Genomic DNA, 24,820 nt, shown 5'->3' on the forward strand with positions numbered 1-24,820 from the left:
GTGAATATGCAACAGACCAAAACAATATCATACATGTTTACTTTGATCCATTTCACATAATATAATCTGATTAATCAATAACCAAAAATGGAAACAGGCCCAAGCCTTTTTTTTGCCAATCCTAAAAATTTACTGTATCTCACTCACCACAGTTGGCCAATTTTCTCCATTGCAACACTGATGCCCCAGCTTCCTGGCACTCTGCCAGGTAGTTGCTCAGGGCCTCGCACAGTACTTCCTGCCGTCCTTCATTGACGCAGACATCGTACAAACATTTTGACACAGCCTGTGCTACTGGCACGCTACCATGACAACCAGCGAAAGGTCCCTTCTTATCACTCAGAATCCCACAGTACTCTGGACCTGTGTACCTGTGGAGGAACAAAGGAGAAAAGATACTGTAGAAATATTTTAGGTTTATTTTCATCTTGTGAAAATACAGATGATTAAATAGGCATAAATCTAGTTTTTTGAAGGCAATGTTGGTCGATCAGTCCACCAAACTATTGGATGGATTATCATGACATTTGAAACAGACACTTGCAGTCCTGACCGGTAGCCTGGCTATTGCCAGACCAAGTTCATGTACAATTGCACGTTGGTCTGGGAAGGCTGCTGTCATTTTCTTCAACACAAGAGGTGGGCGTAGCTCAAATGCCTCCATGCATTTGGACAACTAATCAGACCAACGATCCGGATGACGTACTCTTGTAACTGGGAGATTCCAAACAAGTAAGCAATAAAGCAAAAACAAAATTTCTTTGAAGGGAATTTCTCCAAGCCAAGTTTCTGCCTTTGGCGTTTTCAAAGAAAACTGGCCACTGAAATCATTCAAAACTGCAGCTACCGCTACGTCAATGGGTAGCGGTTGCTGTGCTTTGGTTGCAGCCATATCCGATGTAATATATTTGGTTTCTGACCAAATAAATAAAAGACCAAATCCCTGTTAAGAACTGGCATTCCCACTAGCTTCACCTGTGCTTTGTTTTAGCTAATTATGCTAATTATTTATTCTAATTATTTTATAATTGGGATAGACACATCTATAAAAAATACTGGTCATTTAAGTGACTATAAAACTCAATATTACATAACATTACCTTATACGGTCCTCGTCCGAGCACTGAGGACAGTCGCCCTCACAGGAATGGTAACAGAATGGGTCGTATTCTTCGATGCTCCATGTCCCGGCCCAGTCTGTCACATTCGCCACTGTGCTGCCTTCAGCCGTTGTCAGCTCATCCTCCTTGTTGCCGTTGTAGTTTCCACAGATCCCAGCGACATTACCGTAGTAACTGCTGCTGATGGACACCATGAGAAGTGTGGACCAGTCAAAAGTGACTTCAACACCAATATCACTCTGGAGTATGCCTTTAATTCCAGATCTTTTTATGGAGATGCTGCCTTCTTCAAGATTGACAGGGAGCTCTGCCTTAATACCATCCACCTAGAAAGAGGCAGAGAGAGACAGTCTGGTTCTAAAATTAAATGTTTATTGTTAAATGGTGATTTAGCACTGCTGTCACCCACAAAAGGACTTGTACTGTATATATATTGAACATATTCTGCCACATTTGGGCCATAAAAATAAGTGTTAATAAAAACCGAAGTATTTAACCTCCATTTAAGCTGCAGTGGGCAAGTCTGGCAAATCGAGTTGACTGTCATATTTTGAATGTTTCCTACTCTCACGCCGCTCCCCCCCAGTACCACCAAGCTCCTCCGCTCCCTCCCATCGAGTGCTTGTTAATGCATGTGCACCAGATTCCTGTGAACGGGCCTGTCTCTTCTCTCATCAATCAACGGCATGGAGTACACGCTACAAGGACGAAGACTGGCTAACTTACTCATAGATAGCAACTGCTAACGTCATTTAGCGCATGCCTAACCTGAGTTTTGCCTGGGATATTGTAATGTGTGAGGCAGCCGGATAGATCTGTGGTGTGTGCACGAACTGTCAGCTCTCATACAGCTCTGCGCTGAGTTGACAGGATGAACCAGACATGATTTATGTTTTACTTTTGGAGCAAAGTGTCGGTTTCACTGAATGTGATCAAAGAAATGTTGCCGACTGCAGCTTTAATTAAAATATCATCACCAGAAAATGTGGCATTGGTTGTGAGAGAACTAAAATAAAGGCAAAAAGAGCATTTAACGCCATACAACACATATATATCTTCCATGGGAAAGGAAAGGTTTTGATAGTCCGAACATATTTTATCTGAACTTCTTCGGTTCTAGCTCACTGCATCCCTACGTCTCAGCGATTACTGTAAAAAGGACAGAACAATGTCATCAATACTGACAGCAATTATAGCTGAAACAACCTAGATATACCGAAAAAAACATTTAACTAATGAATTTTCATGTTATTGTGTTAATAAATGTTATCATTCAGTGAGATTTCAAGTGTAAAGGTTTAATAATGCTGGCAGTGCTGACACTATTTTTAAGTAAGACCCACCAATACGACATCTCTTTCTTTTGCGATGGATATACGGTGGCCCAACAGCTCCACATTGAAAGAACGCAAATAGGATCTATGAGAATTCCCACGGCGCTCATTCCTGGTAGTCACAGTGAACTGTGGCAGGGAGGGATCCAGACCTAAGGAAGTCAGAATAAATCATTTCAATGTTTGCCAGACAACAGTGTGTCAACATTTTAACAACTTAATGTGTGTCATACTTTTTTTTGTGTGTCAATCAGTGTTGTATGAAAAGTCTGTCACTTGACTCGCAGCAGAATACAGTGTATCACATATTATTATTTCACACACATTGTTATTTTTTTTTTTTACCAGTACATGAATATCTGACTCAAGTGGTATCTTCCCATGCAGATAGTGAGGTTTTATTGCAGGTTTTGTGAGCCTGAGATGCAATAGAGGTTGATGGAATTTCATTTGGGCTGCTTCTGCAGGATGCTGCACCAGCTGCTTGTATACAGTAAGTTTGAGAAACAAAACACATTGTTGTAACTCTCTGAAACAGACCATCTGCTTCTTTGTGTGCAGAGGGGAGGAAGTGGCTAACATTTGAACTTCTCTTTCAAACCTTTTTTCTTTCTTCATACAGATATTTTTGACACTTGAATTAGTGCAACACCATGAATGTCTTTGAAGAGCTGAAAAATGAACTTAAAACCCTGAGTGAAGCAAACACATAGATATCTAAGGTAATTGCAAACCTGTGGTGTTGACGAGGACATAGGTGCAGGTTCCCTGGAATGAATAGCTCAATTCGTCAAATGTTCTGTAGTGTGGGTCGCCCATAACCCAGCACAAAGCCTTGGAATCAGCCACACACACTCCTTGGCCTTCTGAAACCACACAGTTCTCCTTTGCCCTGCACTTAATCTCAGCACAAGGGTCTGAAACACACACACACACACACACACACACACACACACACACACACACACACACACACACACACACACACACACACACACACACACACACACACACACACACACACACACACACACACACACACACACACACGCACACACACACACAAATCAGTATTGGTCAAATACAATGTATTAAGCCTAAAAGATTATTTAAACACACATTGGACAACAGATCCAAAAATGCCTTCAAGTCTTGCATTTTGAAAGTTGTACTTTTAAAATCTTTCGTCTTGTGACCTGAAACCTCAGCTTCTAGTTCATTACAGTTTCTAAATCATGATCACAAATATTCAACATGTTCTCATGAACAGAGACGTTATGCACAAATATTCATATGAAAAAACGTGCGGACTGACCGCAGGACCCGACCGAAAGTCAAAATACGCTAAACCGGAAGCGCAAAAAAAATAATGTTATGTGACCGATTTTAGCCAACAAAAGATGACGGTTAGGGTTAGGCATGAAAAACACTTGGTTAGGATAACAAAAAGCAGTAAGGGACCTGAAAACGACCACTTGCGCAAAGGTTGGACTTTTAATTTACGTATGTGAGTATGTAAGTATGTGTAGACTGTATGTATATGTGTATCTATATTTTTGTAAATGTTTTGTATTCCCTTGTATACAACTAATATTCAGTAAAGTACAACAATGCACAAAAAGCAACGATTTTACAAAACAAAAGGTGACTTTTAGGGTTAGGCATGAAAAACACCTTAGAATTGAGTATGGACAGGAGTTGAACCCCGCTCCCCTGGCTTAAAATGGCTGTGTTTTAGGAGAAAAGACAGAAACAGATCATCATCTCAGAGCTTTTTTTGACACTTGAACTAATCAAACATCATGACTATGATGTCTTCAAAACGTTTGCAGCCTTATCCCAAACAGAAAGATTCATTGAATATTGCCCCTTGCATTACTTCCCACAGTAACACTAATCATCGTGGAGCATTAATTGCTGAAGCAGAATAGTTGCAAATGAAAGGTGGCTGGGTTTGTTGTAGATATTTATCTTAAAAAGAAACTTAGCAGGCTTAAAAGTTTGACTCGACTCAAAGTCGAGTTTCCGGCATGCTGTAAGCGTAGCCACAGCCACCGGTGATGTCAGTGTATTAACGCTCCCTGGAGTGAATATCTACATCCACCTCGACAAGGTGAGATGTTAAACCAGTGGAGGTCAGATTTTCAGCTGCTGATACGTTGATCCAAAAAGACTCAATAGATCATCCCAGAAGAATAGTGGAGCAGAATGTTGTTTTTACATTATAGAAACACATGACTTAGTAAATATTTGACCTGTTAAGTAGCAGCCAACTATTCCATCCTTGTTGCGACACTCCTCATCCTTCTTGCAGCCCGTAGCGGTGCAGCTGAACTGTCCAGCCTGGCACTCACAGCGCTCTGAACAGTCGTCCCGTAGTATTGCTGTACCCGACTGAAAAGAGTCACTGATGCATTAGAACACGCATAGAATCATTGGCTGCTGTCATGCTTATCATAGAAGGGCTTTTTTTTGTTTTGAGATATTGCCAAAGTCTTCCATTTTCTGACATCTTAGCTTTTTAAATATTGGTCATAAATACTTTTTACTGTCTTCACTCAGCTGTACACAATGACATCACACACATAATTATGTTAAGCTGTAGGTCGCAAATCAACATTCACAGCTAGACTAGATGTCGTACTGTGCTGAATAAGTACTAAGATAAAATAGTTGTTGGGGACGATGATAATTACCCCATAATATTGCCCATCGACTACGCAGCCACATTTCTCCACTGGAACACAGCGGACCCCATCAGACATGAGGCCCTCGTCACACTGGCAGCCCTCCTGGCACACTGGGCAGGGCTCTGACCTCAGCAGAGAGAAGCAGGTGGCGGTGCAGGACGAGGAGCACAGCTCATAGTGGCTTCCTGCTGGACACGTCACAGCTGCAAGAGCGAACAAGGCCGAGAGGCTGAGGTTAGGAAAGAGGTTAGGATTTCTGTTGATTTTGTTGCAGCTTTTCTGATTTCTGGTTTCTGTTAATTCACAAGTTAATGGTTTTAATTTGGAAAATTCAATTATGGGGCATTATAAGTAGATTAGATTCAATTAAGAGATAGATAGTATATTCAAAAAATGACAGACTGCCCCTGTAGTAAATCTGCTAATGATAAAAAATAACTCCCCTAAGCACTGCGAGAGTAACGTTGTTCGACTTCAGCCTGGGTTATGGACCACCTCACTGGCCAGCCACTATATTTCAGAATGGATTTCTAAATGGCGTACAGTAATTTCCTTGTGTTTATCAATATCTTCATGGTTTATTTACGCATGAAAAAAATAAATCGGTAGTAATCCTGCACATCCTTATCAGAGAGTTTGTATATTAGACACTGCAAGTGACAGTTTGATCAGGATAATAACAAAAAAAAGAGAAATCGCAACACTTTGAAAAAAAACTTTCAGAAAACACAAATGTGTTTTTTATGTTGCTATGTTTTATTATTGTATTTTACCAGTGTTGTACACTTCATCCATACCAGTATGATTTTACCACATACTCATTTACACTCTCATAAATAATACAAATGAAGAATTGGTTAGAGTTGCAAGATGGTTTTAACTCAGTAAGCTCTCACTGAATGTTAAAAAGTCGAATTTCATAATATTTGAGGGAAGGATCAGGAGGTATGTTTTGGACTAATATAGGGACTCATCATTTTGTGTGGTATTTTCCTGAACGCTCTATTTTATTGTTATTGTTTGTTTTTTCATCTTAAGTTGAAGGAAGGGCCCTTGTATACGTCTATGTTGTCTTAAATTAATGGATTTTAAACAGTCATTTGTGTGAGAATAAAATAAATCAATAAAAATAAATCAATGAAAATCTAAGGACCACTGCACTGCATCAGATAATTAACACATCCATCCGATTTAAGATACATTCAGCATCAGCGAGCATACTCACGACAGAAGCTGTCGCTCCTCCATTCGCTTATCTTGGCTCCAGCAAGTTGACAAGCGGTAACGTAATTTTGGATGTGACGACACAGGATGTCTTTTCTCCCTTTATCTATAGACATCTCCCTTAAAAACAAACTTCCATTTAATTATAGGAAACACCAGAAACAGTCTTGACATAAAAGCTCACATTCGGTGAAGGACAATTTTCTGTATTACAATTTGGATCTTGTTTTTTTGCATTTTATTTCTTATCATAATAATAATAATAACCCTTACCAAACCAAATGAATGGAGACAATGCTACAACTCTCTGACAGGTCAAGAAAAAAAAGCAGGCATATGATCAGACAGCCGCCTGAAATGTTTGAAGAAGGAAGTTATGGAAGTGTTCAGTATGAAATAACTCCTGGTGGCCGGGCTAGCTGATTGGTCAGTGTTAAGAACACAGTGAAAATCTACAGTCAGAATACTGTGTTGATTTTTGGTCGCTCACGCTGGGATCAGAGTTATTGTATATAATGATCACTTCCACATCAGAGGAACGTTCAGATATTTTCTTACCTGACACAAGCATCGTAGTCAGGAGTTGGGTTCACTGTTGAGTGACAACTTGAAAGTGGGCTCTTCTTACTTATGATGAGGTCACAAGCCTCTTTAGCCTTTTTGTCCACCCCCGGACCAGGCTCCGGGCAGGAATGAGCGCCACAGCCCGTCTCACATGGAGTATCATCCATATCTACAACCCAATCTGCCGCTATTTCCTCCGGCTTCATACCCTCATCAGACGGGTCGTCATTATAGTTGCCACAGAGTCCACGTGTTAAGCTTCGATAGGTGGATGGGATTTGTAAGAAGACTCCTGCTGTGCTGTCGTAGGTCAGCCTCAGATCAAAGTCAGTTTCAATGATGATGTTGATGCCATTTTGGTGCACTCGCACTTTTCCGTCAGCCAGTGACACCGGAAGGAAGACTCTGACGGCATCGACCTGAGACATGGAGTATGAATTGTTTCATTAGATAAACCGGTACCATAGCTGTGGCCCGCATCAGGAGCAGCTGCAGATGATGAATGTGTGTCCAGAACTGAAAACTAGTGTAAATGAGACAGCCCCTTTTCACCACACCATCATTGACTGGGCCTCACAGGAATCATACCTACAGTAGTTAATGTTCATAGAAGTTTGGTTGTCCCAAAAGTAGCTCACTAGCACTCGCTGGTTTGTATAAATGGTGAGAGTGATATACATTTATATAACAAATCAAGCACATTAAGATACACGTTGAACAATAGAAATACTGAAAGAGAAGTGTAAAGTCTGGAGTCCACATGTAAGTCAAGGTCTGCCAGGGTCTGCATTACATACATTTCATCATTATAGAATGTATGAGTAGGCTCAGTGCAGACATCTGTGTTAACTCCCCAGTTTTTTGTGACCACACAAAATGTTTTTATACACTACAAGAGCAGAAACCACAGGTGTGTTGGAAACCCGAAACGTATGACACTATGTGGAGAGATCTGTGACTACAATTCATCTTTAAAGCAATATATATTATATGTAGATGTGTGGACTGTGTTGAGTAATATAAACAGAATTGCTATGCTTCTGTCCACAGCTGTCAAGTGTACGCGTCCTGTTGAGAGTATAATCCAGGTCTGACATTCCAGCTTAACTCACCCATTAAGAGTTAAAAGGGCAGGTCATTTTAAATCCTTAGAAAGATCTACATTTACCAAATGAACAATCAATTGAGTGTTACAAATAGACGATGTTGTGCCTCAGCAGATTGTTGCGTTACTTTTATTCTTTCGAAAACAATGATCATCCATTTCAGTCGTACCTTAATTTCCCAAACGACCCCAGTTTTCATAGTGATTTCCACGTCGTACACCTGGAGCTTCACACTGCGAGAGACGCTACCATCCATGTTGGTTTGCTGCTCTACATAGACAGAGAAGGCTTCCATCCCTCCTTCCTTCTCCTCCACTTCTGCCAATGTGAACACACAGTTTCCCCACAAAGGATATGTCTAAAGTATGGACAAAGAAATAAGAAGATATTTCATGTTACGTCAGAAGAACTTCCACTCTGATTGTCTTTAAGGTACAATAAATAAAAGATCTATAAAATAATCTATTTAAAAAAAGAAAATGTTTTTGAAAAAGATTAAATGGGTTATTACTGCAAGATATTCAAAAACATTATCCTGGGTAATATGCTTACTTTATTCAGAACCAAGCCCCAACCACAGCCACTTCATGGTTGATCCAATATGGAAGTGCCAAAAATTGCAGTTCACGATGTGGCCAAAGGTTTCATAATAAAGCAAATGTCTCATTGACCGCCATGTTAAAAAGACCATTTTTAACAAGCATAATTAAACCTTCTTAAGACAATAAACATTCTAGTCTGTATGTTTAGGTCATATCTCTGTGACAACACTGAGGGGGGTGAATTTTGTGTACGAGGCTAGTTTTTATTTTCTTGGAGGTTAAAGTTTCTGAATAATTAGACGCGGCCTCTTGAGTGACAGTTAGCCTCTGGCCCTCACTTCACCTCGGAGGTATACATGAGCCAGATGGAAGTATCTCCCTCCCACGTCCCTCCCACGTCACATACATGCCCTTTTTTGGTTAGAAGAAATGAAGCGGAGTCAAAGTCTGAAAAGATTGTGACTCCCGTAGGCGAAGACGATTGGATCAAGTTGAGAGAACGGACCTCAACCTAGAGGCTACGTCCATTTATTATAAAGTCTGTGTTCAGGACAAAAAAAAGTACTTTACCTGGCCATTGAAGGACTTGACTGCTCTGACTCCACTCACAGAACAGGAATCTACACTTTTGGGTGAACAGGAGGCTGAACCCTCTTTCACAACGCACTTCTCATTGACTGAACAGCGGAATTCTTGATCACAATTTATTTCTCCACCTTCTGAACAGACACAACGAGTGCTGCATGACTGTCCTGGATAGAACATCTGAGAGAGCAGAGAAGACATATCAGTAGTAATAGTAGCGGTAATATTAGAAACAGAAGCTGCAGGTGTAGCAGCATTAATTGTACGAGTAGAGGGGGTGTTGGACATCATTCCTGCGGTAGTACCTGTCCGGTTTGATAATACTGTCCTTCGTACTGACAGCCACAATCTGCTAGAGGTACACATTTGTCATGACTCAACATGAATCCATTGTCACACACGCAGCCTTCTGTGCAGGGCGCGCTTTCGTCACAGCCCTCAGGGGAGCTGAGGCCGTTGCAGGTCAGCTGGCAGTTGGGGGCACACACCTCATAGTGACTGTTTGTACCACATGATGGAGCTGGCAGAGGGACACGCATGGGGAGTCAATTAAAAAAATAAAATAGAGCGATTATGTTCCTTACTGTGAAGTACGTTATCATGGATGGGGGCACAGTTGGATGATCCTTTAGCTAAAGTGGTTAGTGCATATTTGACTTCTGAACAAAATACAAGTTACTACCTGATGAATGGATGGCGGAGCTGTGTGTGTGTGTGTGTGTGTGTGTGTGTGTGTGTGTGTGTGTGTGTGTGTGTGTGTGTGTGTGTGTGTGTGCGTGCATGTGTGGGTGTGTGTCTTACGGCAAAACTTTTCGGTTCTCCAATTCTCCACCTTAGCTCCTGCGTCTTGACAAGCGGTGCTGTAAGCTGATAGACTGTTACACAGGGCAGAGGCATGGCCTTGGTACATGCACAAATCAAAAACACAGTCTGTCAGGAAGGCTGTGTGGTCCAGTTTACTGTGACACTGCCTGCACGGGCGAAAGAGAAAGAAGAGCAGAAGACAAAGTCAAAGTGAGGGCACATACATACAGTATATCGTACCGGTGTAACAACCCTTTAGTTTAATGAGTAGGCATTTATCTTTTTTTGGAAGTGAACTAATTTAGTTGTTGGTTTTTAAAATGTGTCACATGTTCATTATTTCTTTATTTGTACATGGTTTCTTACTTAACCTTGGAGAAGGTTATTAAACTGTGAAATAACAGGCATACTTGGCCGTAAAGGTGTGAATGAAGTGCTTGATCTGAATCCATTTCTTTAGTGAAATACTAGTTATCCTTCAATAGGGGGAGATAAGACACAGTAGATCCTTCTTAACACCTATCTTTCCTCTCTTTAGTTTGTTTTACACAAAGGGCTAGGACACTCTTTTACCTTAAAATGGGACTATGTAACTTCTGCTAAACAGCAGCAAGTTAGTTAATTACATCCAGAAGTGATTACTTTAGGATAATGGCACATGTAATTCTGTGTGAGAGGGTGAAAGGTAGTCTGGCATCGGCTCTGTTAACTGGACGCAATTAGACAAACCTACAACTAATCAAAACAACTAAACGAAGTAGAGTTGAGTGTGTCACAAACCTTCCTAAATTACAGCTAAACAGTACACTAAAATGTAATTCTGAAAATACTTTAGGCAAGAAATATAGGCAATACAATAAATTAATCTTTATTTGGGCCGAAGGGAGATTGCTTGGTGTGTCAGGTAACTACATTCCAGCATTAACTTGCCCCACATGAGATAAAGGTTGTGATTGGAAATCTGTCTGAATGGATAGGGGCTCAGAGGTATCTGTCAGAGCAAATGACACTGGAAGCTCAGCAGATTCGTCTGGTTTATAGGCTAGGTGAAAGGTACTGCACTATTCTAACTGGGAAACTTTATTTTCTCTTATGCTGTTCCTAGATGCCCGGAAATCTAGTAAGGATGCCCCCTGGGCGCCTCCCTAGGAAGGTGTTCCAGGCACGTCCAGCTGGGAAAAGGCCTCGGGGAAGACCCAGGTCTAGGTGGAGAGATTATATCTCCACACTTGCCTGGGAACGCCTCGGGATCCCCCAGTTAGAGCTGGTTAATGTGGCCTGGGAAAGGGAAGTTTGGGGTCCCCTGCTAGAGCTGCTGCCCCCCCGACCGAACCCCGGATAAGTGGTTGAAGATGAGTGACATGATGAGATGAATGCTTTTCCTATTGTGAAAGTCCAAATGGCCTCTGCGGAAAAGGCCTATCTTTCAACAGAGGTAGTGTTGTACCTACCTAAACGGCCCTTGTGTGTCAGCGATGATGCCGCAGTAGCTCGGCTTTTGGTAACGTAGCTGCAGCGCAGGCTCACACTCAGGACATTTACCACCAGGACAGTCACTACTGCAGGTAGCTTCTCCTCCTGCCTGGGTTCAAAGACATTAATATGCAAAACTGTAAAAATATGCAGAGATTTGGATTGAAAAATAAATAAAAATAATGTATCAATGATAGTAAGCTGTTGTTTGATATTGTGAGTTAAAAGGATAGCCTCACATTTTTCAAGTCGGTCTTAACAGAAAAGCTAAAACAGGCCTAAATGTCTAGCGATGTTGTAATGCATCTTTCTATTTTTAGTAACTGGTATTATTATTATTAGTAAGAGGGGATAAATGGGATTGCATTGAATCTAAGGCAGGCAAACTCCTCTTATAAGACTCATGTTATAACTCACTTTTATCCTGTGGCTTTTCTTAACTGAAAGTATTTGCTGTAATAATTTCATCAAGTTGTTGCAGTGCGTGGTTGTGCACCTCCCAGTTTTAAAGACGAGGCAACTGCTGCATATCCTCATGAGACTATCCTGATCTTGCGAGCTCCACTGTATTTTACTTGACCGAGGAAATTTGGAGCCGTTTGCCAAGCGAACGTCCAGTCAGCGTTGGTTTTAAGGCTGGTTTATGTTTGACGCAACACATGCAAATCTGACCTGCTCCTTGCTAATGCTTTTTTCTCTTGGATCCTTCTGTTGGAATATGGTCCGAACACCTGAAATTGTGCCTTTTTTTCATAAATTCGTGTTACTCAAACGAAAAAATATCCTTTACCAACCGAGTTTTGCCTCAGCGCTCTGTTAGTACGTTATACGCTTTGTTGATCTGATTGGTTGATTTGGTCCGATAGACAGATGGTTTTTCCAATCGGCTACCCGTATTTTTGCCCCTTCCCAAAAGATCTCCAAACAAGAGTTCCCAGATGGATATGCTGAGCTAATGCCAATCAATCCATCAGGTGGAGTCAGAATACCCACTGCGCACAGGACTTAGATGGATAAAAGTTTTTTTGTTGCTGTTGTTGTTTTGTTTGTTTATTTTGTTGAAATCAAGGGGGTACTTTTCAACGTTACAGTCTCTCCAGCACAAAATTCCCTCTTCATGATTTTTCTAACTCAGGAGCTTTATATTAGCTTATCAACTGACGTCAAGGATGTGGAGGACCCTACCATTAACATTGAAATAAAGAAGAATCTCTTTGAAGCCACTTTTGTCAGGAAGAGAAGAGTAACTATAGTAAGAGTAATGTATCAAGAATTGCTTGCTTTGTGAGCCTACAATGTATGACTTAAAGGGTTTTTAACTTTCATGTTCAAGTCAAGTCTTCATCTTTCAAGTCTCAACTAATACTCACCTTCCAGCTGTGGCCAAAGACATTAACTTGTTTAGTCTGGGTGCCATCACTTTTCATGAAGTCATCGTCAGGTTTTCCATTGTAATTTCCACACAAGCCTGATAAAGAGAAGCAAGCAACAGCCAGAGCAGTCACACATTTGATAAAGAATCATGAATATAATTTGAATCATGGACAGATGGTGACCATGTGATGCTCTAGATCTTTTATGAAACATACGTTAAAGGAATTTATTTTTACAGTCTTTCCAAGAGTGAGGTTGGATCTAAATCATTCTCAGTACAGCGTAGTGCAGAGCTGGGATCAGGATAAGGTTAGTCTAACTTTAAAACTGAAGGCAGGAGGAAACAGGAGAGATCCAGGAAGACATTCGCTTATGGGACCAGCGACCATCCTTGAACAGAGGAAGCGAGGGCACAAGATGTGTCCGAAAATTGAAATAAAAACCAAGCAAGTGAATATCTTGCGGAGACATTGTCAGGCAGGTCTTGGAATAAATTAGAAGTCCACCAGGGGCCTGTTTCACAAAGCAAGTCTGTCCCCTCATCTTGTAGTGCCAGACCTATGGCACTCTGGTCTGGCCACCGTTTATTATCCTGGTGTAAGGGAAATAAACATGAAGCAAAATGTTGGCTTGTTAGAGGCTTTATCTATGCACTGTACATTTGGTAAACCAGACTACTCTTTGGGATACCTGGCTTCACTGAGCCCAACACTGGTGATTCCAAGCCCCCACCACAGCGACTTCCTGGTTCATCCAATATGGAAGTGCCTAAACATTGCAGTTCACCGAGTGTCCACTAGGGCAGGTTTCATAATAGGGCAATTTCTTATAGAACCCAATGTTAAATAGGCTGTTTCACAGCATAATTAAACCTAATCAAGGTTTTGTACAAGGCTCGTTTTTTTATTTTATTGGGATTAAAGTTTCTGGATAATTAGGGACGTGACGTCTTGAGGAACAGCTAGCCTCTGACCCTCACTTCACTTCTGAGGTGAACTTCAGCCAGATCGACGTATCTCCCTTCGGTAACCCTCCCTCTGTAAGAGGAAATGAGGCGGAGTCAAAGTCTGACAAGATGGCAACTCCCGTAGGCGAGTATGATTAGATCAAGTTGAGATAACAAACCTTGAGGCAACATCCATTTATTTAAATAGTCTATGGGTGATTCTTGATAACTGGCATGGTGGTGAAGCTAGGAATCAACCGGCTCAGGTAACTCTTAGATTTCCAATACAGGTTGAAGCATGACTTCTTAATTACAAGCAACGACATAAGAACCATGCATGGAGCGGGAAATGATTATTGGGCAGCAAGAAATAATATTCAGCGAGGTGATGTGTGAATGATCTAATGACATTTGTAATAGTTGTAAAGAGAAAGATCTAAAGCTGTTAAGTGAGCTGCGGTGATGGAAAAAAGCGTGTATGTGGTTTCAGTATATGGGCAGTCGATTGGGCAGGTTGTGATCGATCCTCTTAAATTAATCTGCTCAGGAGCAGGTTAAACATGCAAGAATAGGGAAGGACTTGCATCTTTGGTGCTGCTGCCCAATATTGCTTGCTTAAACATTGTTCAGTAAACTTATCAACCCCAAAGTAAGGCACTCCCGACTTACCACCTGTAGCAGCAGAGTATGAACTGGGCAAAGTCAAGGTGAAGTGATGCTGCCAGTTGAATTTGAGCGTCAAACCAAAATTTGTAGTCATAACGCCAAAGTAGCCCTGGCGGAACAAGGAAAGCTCGCCATCTTCCGTGGAGTAAGGTAGGTTCACGGACCGACTGTTGACCTGAGAAAGGGATGGACACTTTACAGACCTGTATAGAATCGGTGTGTACCAGTTTGTGCAGAGGGAACAGATGTCCCACTTTACCCCAGTAAAGTCAGATTCAGTGGTTTCCCTCCCTCTTTCTTACATAAATAATATTCAAATCTCCTGAACGCATTGTACTACTAAAACAAGAATGGGGGACATGTGTAGATATGATGCCAAAGTGGCCATAGGAAATTAAGTGCCAAGTGGTCAATAGGTGGCGCTGTAGCAGCACCATACAGCTAGAGGATGGAATGTTTGTCTGAGTGTGTATGCATTAATGACTGTCCTTTGCATGTCTGAAGAACTGTTTATCCAATCGACTTCACTCTTGGTAGGCATACTGCTGAGGATCCAGAGGAGTGCATTTTTGAGTGTGAAGTCGATCAAATTATCAAGAGCACTGCAAGCAGCACTTCTGGAGGCCAAGCCCAGACTGGGCATAGTAGAATAAAATAAAAGTTTAAATGTAAACAATGAAAACTTTCTCTGTCCCTACAGTAGGTCTTCTGTTACTGCACTAAAGAGTTTTACAGTATATGGAGCTTTGGTGAGGAGGATTAGAGGTAAATAATAAATAATCTCACCAGCATTTTCCCTGGGTAAACACGACTCATGCTGACGGTGATGTTACCAAATACAGTGAGAGAGACGGACTTGGTGTAGGCCACAGCCTTGTTACGCCCTCTGTTCTCATTTTGGACCAGTACTCTGAACGATTCCAGGTCCTGGTCTGCTCCTTTGGTGACTTGAGACAGGATATAGGTACAAGTGCCCTGGAAATCAAACCGCCGGCCGTCTAAGGTTGTGTAGTGGGGGTCTCCAGAGCCCTGGCATGTTGAATAGGATGTTGGGTAGCATTTTCTTACACCTCCCTTCAGGGCACAGAGCTCGTTCTTCTTACAGGTAACTGATTTGCACTTAACCAGAAAGGGAGAACACAACAGAGTATCAGATCACAGTGAAAGAGATGAAAACAACAGCGCACACAAACACACACACACACACACACACACATACACACACACACACACACACACACACACACACACACACACACACACACACACGCACGCGCGCACACACACACACACACACACACACACACACACACACACACACACACACACACACCAACCTTGGTTTTTCCCTTCAGGCATTCACACCTGGTGGTGCAGGTGTTATCACCCCAGAAAGTGGTGGCTGATGGGTAATACCTGCCCTGGTACTGACATCCACAGCTAGACTTAGAAACACATCTAAAACACACACACACACACACACACACACACACACACACACACACACACACACACACACACACACACACACACACACACACACACACACACACACACACACACACACACACGAACATACACACACACACTTATTAAATGATCAAAGGTTAATCCAAAAAGGGCCTGTTTTGATAAGAATCAGTTTTTTATATTAATAATAGCATCATAGTTTTGTTACCTGTCTCCACTGAGCACCTTTCCTTTATCACACTGGCATCCCTCCACACAGGGTCCTTTACACATCTTTTCACTGTCTAGGGATGCGCAGGAAGCTGGGCAGGCTGAACCACATGCCTCATAATGGCTACCTGTTGGACAAGCAAGGGCTGGGGAGGGGAGAGTGGAGATCAATGATTATTATATGTATTGAGCTCAGGGAGAACCAATACTCTATATCTAAATCAATACAACACCATGCAACTGTCAAAGAATATCAGTATGTCTCCAGAGTCTGGAGACCTTTGATATGCGTTTTTACATGATGTAGCCTCACATGACCCTTGAAGACGTGAAGACTGAAGACTGAAAGAGCAAATGACCAGAGCTACTGTAGCAAAGCAATCCAAATTCACATTTCGTCACAGAGTACTTAGGTTAGGGTGTGTCCTGTGTGGCAACTAGAAATATTTGTGGATAGTAAGAACTTTACTGTACAGGTGTCCTATTTCCTTGTTTTCAGATGATGTGTCGGGAGCTGATGAATCTCGCCAGTAAAAGGAAATGTAACACTTGTAACACACACTGACTGGAAGCCAGTTTTATGAATCAGTTTGATCAACCTCATGTTTTAGGTCATTTCCGACCGACTTTTTCTGTGGCTTTCCACTGACAAATTTTGTCAGACCACACTGCTAAGAAACTAGATCATGGTAAGGTACAGCACTTGCAGTTAGGACTGCATTCAAAGAAATCATATTTTGGTTAATGACTTACAGCATTTGGTAACCATTCTCCACTGAGGGTCGACTTTAATGTTTTCTAGCATACAGGCATCAGCATAGCTCTTCAGGTTATCACAGAGAAGTTGTTTTGAACCTGGACAAACACACAGACACATTATTATTTACAGGAACTCTGCACACAACAGCAAGTGTCAAGGCAAACAACCTACAGACCATAATAGGATTTGCTTGTGTCCTTGTAGACACAGTCACAGGGATGGAACAGCACAGCAGGCATTTCTCTGGCAAGTTATTTTATGTATTGATTGTCCAGAATAAATGTCTGCTCGTGGCTTGTAAGATTTTCTTTATTCTTGTTTTTTTCTTATTCTAAAGTTTTACTTTAAGTAAAATAATCTAGGCTTGTGGGCTAATTTATGCATGTGAGGGTGAACATCAATCTTTTGATTTGTGGATATTTTTAGTGTGTATTCCACCCCAAAACTGTGACAGAGTATATATTCTCACCTTTATTGATACAGACATCATAGATACAGTTGTCGAGGTACAGCGAGGACTCAAGCTTTTTGTGACAGGCTGAAAATGGTCCATCAGCCTTTATGATAATCCCACAGAGTTTGGGGTTGCGGTAGTGGTTCTGCTGCTTTGGTGAACAGTGGGGACAGCGACCACCACAGTTATCATTACAGAACAGATCAGACTCATTTGTCTTCCACTTTTTGATCATGGTCAGTACAGTAGAGAGACTGGAGCCTGCAAGAGACATACAACAAGACTGCAGTTTGAACGGAAAGCAATAAAATCACAAGATGTGGGTGAGTTTGCAATTGAATGTTCACTTCTGAAGCTTGTTGAGCTATCCCCGATAAGTCCGAAGAGGAACAGGAAACTGTTTGTTGTGGCTACTGTGTGAGCGTCTCTGTTAAAGATATACAGTATTAAATGTGTTTGTTTCTTTTTATTTTTAATTGCGTGTAATTTTATTGGTATATACATCATTGTTTACCTTACATAACATGAATAGATCACTGAAAGAAAAGGGAACATTTGAACCAAGATATTTCATGTGAAAACATCCACCTATATTACATCGTTATTTCCAAATATTGCACTGATTATGTGTTAGCATTTATCGTTAGAATGTTACCATATAATTTCCAAATTATTACTACACTATTATTGTTTATTATTATTATTATTATTATTTTCCCTGTTTATATCTTTAAATGTTTTCCCCAAATAGAAGCCTTTGTTGTAGGCCCTCATTCCTCTGTTCCATACATTTCAGTCTAATATTAACCTGATATACCCATTGATAAAAAAAAAAACAAGCCATTACCTGGTTATTTCTTCTGTAATTACACTGTATTACTTAATTAGTCCCTCTTTATTATAATTTAATTACCAAGCTTTGATGTACCCACTTTCTATTTCTATAAACCCAACTTGGGTTATATCATTTTTGACTGTAAATACCTACCTCTGCGAGCATTTTGCCTAGACAATAACATGTCAGCCAGCGTCTTTCCATGGTAAATGGACTCGCATTGTCCCATTCACACAGACATTCATACTGATGGCAGTGAACATCTAAATACTATCTAATCTAATCTAACCATTCACACCACATTCACACACCCATGCACAGCACAGGGAGCAATTCGGGGTTCAGTGTCTTGCCCAAGGACACTTCAACTTGCGGAGCTGAAGAGCCGGGGATCGATCAAATGGAAGATGACCCGCTCTGCCTCTGAGTCACAGCCACCCCTGTGTGCCCCATGCATAAGGGCATTAAAAACTCACTTCCATGCGCACTGCATACCAATTCAACACTTCTGGGAAGAAAGTCTAATTTCCACCTCTATTGGATATTGGAACTTATATTATATGGACAACTTGTTCTACACAACCATCTCTCCTACAGTATTATCTTTTCATGCCCCCTTCCTCACCCCTTGGTTCAGGCAGGTCATCACTCCTGTCTCCATTGTAGTTCCCACAGAGGCCTCCGAGGTGTTGATAGTAGGAGGATGGCACTGTGATGTACAGCTTCATGTTCCAGTCATATTTTACACTCAGGCCAAAGTCAGTGGTGAGGTGAGCATAGATTCCACTCTGCGTTACAGAAACCTTGCCATCTAACAAACTGACAGGCAAGTACTGAAGTTCTCCATTCACCTGAGGGTAAAAACAGAACAATAATTCTAACAAACTGTTTATCTAACCAGAGGTGCTGTTTGCCACCACCCAAGTTTTTATTGATCTCGTTTTATTGTTGTTGTTTTCTTCCTGTTTGTTATTTATATATTAAATAAAAAACATATTATATATATATTATATATATATATATACGTTTTTTATTATTCAATATATAAACATATTATATATTGAATATATATATATTCAATATATAATAAGTTTTTTTTTTTTTTTGGTTCATATTTTGGAACTAACAGAGATTGAACCCTTGTTGTTTGTGAACTTTTGAAATAAGAAAATGTTCACATTTTGCAATTATTTTGATGGTGTGTCAGATTATATGCTTAGGGCCCCAACAGACTCTAGAATTACCTCTGTCTGTAACACTGCATATGAATAATGGTGAAACCTGTAAATGCATGTGAATACAAGCTCATTGAGAGAAGGTTGTGTGTAGTTGTTTATTTTATTTGTGAAAGTTTGCTTCAGTTGTTTTGCACTTTTTATGTGTTTAAAATAAATTAAACTTAACTAGTTGTATGAAAATTAGATTGTAAGAAAGTATCAATTCACATGAGTGTCGAGATAGGTTTGGTGATGCTGCTTCTATTTTTTTATATTGACTTTCTGAGACCTGCAGGACCCCTGACGATCTCAGCCGACATTACTGAGCTCTGTTTTAAAGCTAGAGTGAAGAATATATGAAACGACACAACTTAATTCATACATTGCACTGATAATTACATTAATTGCTTGTTCTAGCAGATTTCAGCAGAATAGGGAATCTCTTACCTGGACTTGTCTTTTGTTTCTGCCGATGTCAATTGTCTGCTTGTAAACACTGACAGTTACAATCCTCACATATGAAACTCGGCTGTTACCTCGATGGTTATTTTTGGTCGTCACAGTGAAAGGCACAAGGTCAGCAGCCATCTTTTCAACTGTTGTCATAACGTAAGTGCAGGTACCCTGAAATGAGAGGTGAATGAATGAAACAAAACCATATGTACTGCTGATTAAAGGTTATATGCACTGTGCAATAACAGCAATCTCGAAGCTCTATGAAAATCACACTGTGTGAAAAGGATCCGGACCGTACGATGTAAGCTTCAAGGCATGCTAGATTGCAACCAAATCATCACCAGACCACCTCCCTAAGGTGAGTTTGGGGCTCGTTATACTCTAATAGTCTTTGGAGTGAAATGGGTGCCGACCAAAGAAATCACACAACTGGCAAATTAAGTCGACAGGCAACCTTGTTCTTCACTTTTAACACTCCCAACAATAAGCTAGCATCTACTGGCATGCGTTTCTGTAAAGCACCTTTCACACATGCACTGCAGTCCTGAAATTATCTAGACATTACCTGGAGGAGCTGCATGTAAGAACGCTGAATCAGTTGGACCAGACATCACAAAGAGTTTACCCTCCAAGCTCTCCAGTCTGGCTAATGAGCTTATTTGTTAAAAGGGCAGGGTATTGTCCGGAGAATTTGATGATTCTATCATGTGGCTGATGCAAAACCGTAAGAATACAAACATCCAAGGGTGATTTACCAGACTACGCCAACAAAAATGTCTAACAGAGCGGTGACGAGATACGGGAACTTCCAACGGTAAGGGCTGGCGCTAAAATAGTTGAAGGAATGCCAAGTGATCGTTGTTTATGACCAAATTATGGACCGGCTACATGACTGATATAATCTGCGTCATGTCCTGCGTGTTCTACCTAGACTCCTAAACTAACAGCTCAGAGGTTAGGACAGGAACATATTGTCCAACTTCTAAATAACACTTTAGTAGCCCAATTTAGTGTCCCTGTTGGCCTCAACAAAATTCATCAAGAGACATATACTCTATACAAAATAGCTGGTGATGACTGCTAAAGCTGTCCTAACCCTACCTGGAAGTCATAGCGTCGGCCATCAAATGTTGAGTAGTGAGGGTCCCCTAGTGCATGGCAGGTTGCTGTAGTAACATGGACGCATTCTCCGTTCTCACAACGCTCCTTTGCTCGACATTTCACCTGTTCACAGGGATCTGGGGGTGGTGTAGGAGAGGTGGTGCCTGCAAGGAAATACAAAACACTATATTGGAACATGTATCCTCATTGCAGATACGTTTAATTGTGTCACTGAGTGTATTACTTATCACTTATGCACTATCAATTTTCTCTCATTCCTTGCAGCCATAAATAAAGTGGTATCTCTTTAGTCAGTAATTGAAAATAAACATTCTGCATTGTGGGATATTCATGTAGAAATATTGCAACTTAATCAATACATCGTTTTCATGCAAATGTGTCAAGAAATCTAAGTGTGTTTGTACCTTCAGAACAAACTCCAGCAATGCCATATCCTATGTGTTTTTCCCCACCATAGGCGTAGACTGCCATACGGGCATCACCTTGCACCTTCACATGACTCTGCTTTTTCCCCATTGGTACATTGGACCACACAAAACGCTTATCTGACAGGAGGTTGTTCCATTTTGGTGAGTGGCACTGTTCCTTCATGCACACCTTCACACTCCCTGCCCCCTCCTTCTCTGACAGAATAGCAACAACACTCTGAAGTCCATCCACTGTCTCCACTGCCCAATCAGTAGCAAGCTTGCAGGTAGGAGTCAGTGTAATTAGGAAAGCATCATGTGGTTTATTGTTGCTAAGAAGCAGCACCATTACTTTCTTGTTGCTCTTGACAACCAGTGGCTGTTTGTAGGCAAATGTCTGGAAGATGTCGTCCCCAGCTTTGTTCAGTTTACTGTTGGGGTAAGTGTGATAAGTTTACTCAGTTAGATAAGAGTTGTCAAGTTTAGATATATATTTTGATCGTTTCATTGAATTCATGGAAATATAACATAGTGGCATGCCTCCTATAATCTAATCAGCATAAGGTGGAACATATTGGATAATTGTTTGACAAACAATGAAGGTCCATTTCCAGGAAATCTTGTTATGGATGGAGTTTTCTCAGTTGTCATGGAGTTGACCTAACTATCACATTTCGATCATGTGATAACAGGTGACCAAGGAAATTTCTATTTTTCGGAAGGGGTAAAAATCATCTACATGACAACTGAGCAAACTCCATCAACTGATGAAGGCCACAAGATGTGATTGAAAAACATACAGAAAGTGGAGCTGGTTTTGTCAAAGTACTTCTTTCTACAGGACATATTTTCTTTGGGGAATGCAATGTGCCTTCCATAGTTTCCAAGGTTGATAAACAACCTTCAAGTTCAGTATCACAAAATTTAACATACTGAAGAAAATGCCAACACATGTCCCAACATTTAAAGGCATACTGCAATGCAGAAAACAAGCAGATACAAAAACACTGTAAGTCTAAAAGCCAGCAGAACTTTATTATAGTATATAACGTTATTTTAGTTTTAATGTTCTGAGTGTGTGCTTCTGATATTATAGGAAACACACCACTGACTATATACCGGTACCAGCATGTTCATTCATTTTTAATGTGACCCTTGAATCTATTGTGTTGTAGGCTAACACACTTTAGTTATGTGCACTTTGCAGGAGATTATTTTGGTTTTGTGTTGTCAAATTGGTGAATGTGTTTCTTAATTTGCTTGTGGTTTCTGTAGCATCAGCATTAACCTAAATGTTTCCTATGTGGTGTTTTTTCCATTAGAAAACTTAGATTGATATGTTTAACATGTTATTTTTTAGTATACACAATGTCATAATAGATGAATGGGTGGGTAGGTATGTGCACATTTGGATAGATAGATAGACAGACTGGCAGACCAACATGTAGCTTCAACAGTATATCAAAAAGAATATTAACTCAACTGTTCATTTGCGCTTAGGCCACTGAGTAATGTCAGCTTAGTGTTGTCTTCAACGGCGACTATCACTGCCCAGTTTTTGGTCGAACTGTGGCCGGTGCTGGGTACTATGTATTCTTTACCAAGGCTTGCCACAGGGGGTAACTGTTCATACAAATGTTGACAAGACGCAACAAGACGCAGACACTGGTGGCCTCCTAAGACAGCTACAGGCTGCTGGGATTTAATCTGGGTGCCTGTCAAAGTGGTAAAACTTCGCACAAGGTAAGATGAATAGGGCGCCAGAGTAACGGTCACTGCCTCCCCACGCTTCCAGCGGGCCCAACCTTTTAGGACCGCAGAAGCACTAGGTAAGATGGTGATCTGGTTCTGGCTATCACCATTAACGATAGCCAGTAGCTTGTCCGTGCCCTTATAGCCTCCAAAGGGTGTGTACACAAAGTATTCAGTACCCAGCTCTTCTGTTGGGTAAATCACCGCACCCTCTCCTGTGTCGGGGCGACGATTGAAAGACACCACAGAGATTGCAGCACTAGATGAGATTCGAATAGCTGAGTTTTCATTAACAAATGGTTTCTGCAGCTCTAATCCACATGGCAGAGAAACCCAGCGGCTTTCACCTGCAGAGAGGGTCAACCGTTTGGAGAAATCTGCTGAAGCCACCTGCAGATAAATAATTTTGGATTTGTTAAACAGGCATGGGCTACATTTTACTTTTCATAGTTATATTTGTATTTGCCAAGATGCTGGCATCTGCACAGTGTATGATTATTCAAGGCCTTGTTTACTTAAAAGTATGATTCTCACCTGTATGTGAACATTGGCTTCAGATTCCTGAGCAGTCAGAACCACATGGAGTCTGTGATCTTTTTTTATAACATGATAGTGATTAGGAAGAAATGCTGTGATGAACTCCTTTCCTGTAGAACAACCGTGACACACTGGAGAAGAGAGAAGAGACTTAAAATAAGGCATGACAAAAGATTTAGATTTAGTACTCTGTATATATACTGCTGGTCTCCTGAAGTTATACCTGCCAAGAGTGCAGCACAGATAGCCAAACACACCGCCAGAGGATTTATTTCCATAGCTAGAAGAGGGAGAGCGAGAGTGAGAGAGAGAGAGAGAGAGAGAATGGTTAAAAATATTTAAAATCAATATTCATAATGTTACATGATGGATCAAAGAGAAAAGGATTTGCCTTGGACTGTGTTTGTTATACCAAATAAACAACTGTGTGTGTATGTATGTGTGTGTGTGTGTGTTTGTGTGTGTGTGTGTGTGTGTGTGTGTGTGTGTGTGTGTGTGTGTGTGTGTGTGTCATCAAACCGACTCCAACCTGTACTATATGGATGTTAAAAGAAAAACACGCCCTGACAGAATAACTAGCTTGAGACGCTTAAAAGGGGCAATAGAACGAGTTAACCCTTATATACTGTATTTACATTATTATTTTTTTTAATGTGTATTATCTAAGTAGTATATAAAATCAGGCGCGTAAGTTAAAGGAGCCTGAAAATGTAAGACCATAGTTTTAAAAAATACTTTAAAGTTACCATGAGCCTGTAATATGGTTTTAGATGACACTGCAAAAAATGATAAGAACATCTAATAAAAAAAACAGTGCAGCTTTTTACTAAGTCAAACAAAATAAATGTAAACTAATGTTATGTATTGGTAAAGTAATGTCTTTTCTAGATTAACAACTGAAATGTGTATTATTATCATGCAGAGAAAATTAGAATCAATACTGATTAAAAAAAAAAAAAACATATTTTCTGTCATCTAAACTGAACTTCTTTTTATCTATAAACTGCCCGTAGATTTAGTACATATGAACTCCATTTCATCACCCACAGTCATAGTTCCTGGAGACTATCTCTATTACTTTATATAACTACTATAAAAAATTTAAGTTTCACACTTTCCAAAGCTGAACATTCCCGTTAAATTAGTCAAGATCCAATGTCATAATATTAAA

At 40.6% G+C, this 24,820-nt stretch overlaps 1 protein-coding gene across 1 annotated transcript; it reads right to left on the bottom strand.

The window, feature by feature from the left end:
* Positions 1 to 23,925, bottom strand: LOC310950065 (IgGFc-binding protein-like). The gene is made up of 27 exons (XM_083917729.1): positions 23,873 to 23,925; positions 23,647 to 23,780; positions 22,844 to 23,502; positions 21,358 to 21,791; positions 20,933 to 21,096; positions 19,823 to 19,999; positions 18,784 to 19,009; positions 17,339 to 17,584; positions 16,863 to 16,964; positions 16,108 to 16,255; positions 15,767 to 15,887; positions 15,216 to 15,548; positions 14,433 to 14,604; positions 12,814 to 12,911; positions 11,422 to 11,552; positions 9,968 to 10,137; positions 9,472 to 9,686; positions 9,152 to 9,346; positions 8,209 to 8,397; positions 6,928 to 7,352; positions 6,371 to 6,489; positions 5,152 to 5,348; positions 4,711 to 4,849; positions 3,190 to 3,372; positions 2,465 to 2,607; positions 1,101 to 1,447; positions 1 to 371 (listed from the first exon to the last, which is right to left on the bottom strand). Exons 4-27 carry the CDS (start codon positions 21,707 to 21,709, stop codon positions 140 to 142), a joined length of 4,824 nt encoding a protein of 1,607 aa, XP_083773855.1. The 5' UTR covers positions 21,710 to 21,791; positions 22,844 to 23,502; positions 23,647 to 23,780; positions 23,873 to 23,925; the 3' UTR covers positions 1 to 139.
* Between the last annotated feature and the right edge of the window lie 895 nt (positions 23,926 to 24,820).

Source organism: Echiichthys vipera (genome assembly GCF_963691815.1).
Source record: "Echiichthys vipera genome assembly, chromosome: 8".
Lineage (NCBI taxonomy): Eukaryota > Metazoa > Chordata > Actinopteri > Perciformes > Trachinidae > Echiichthys > Echiichthys vipera.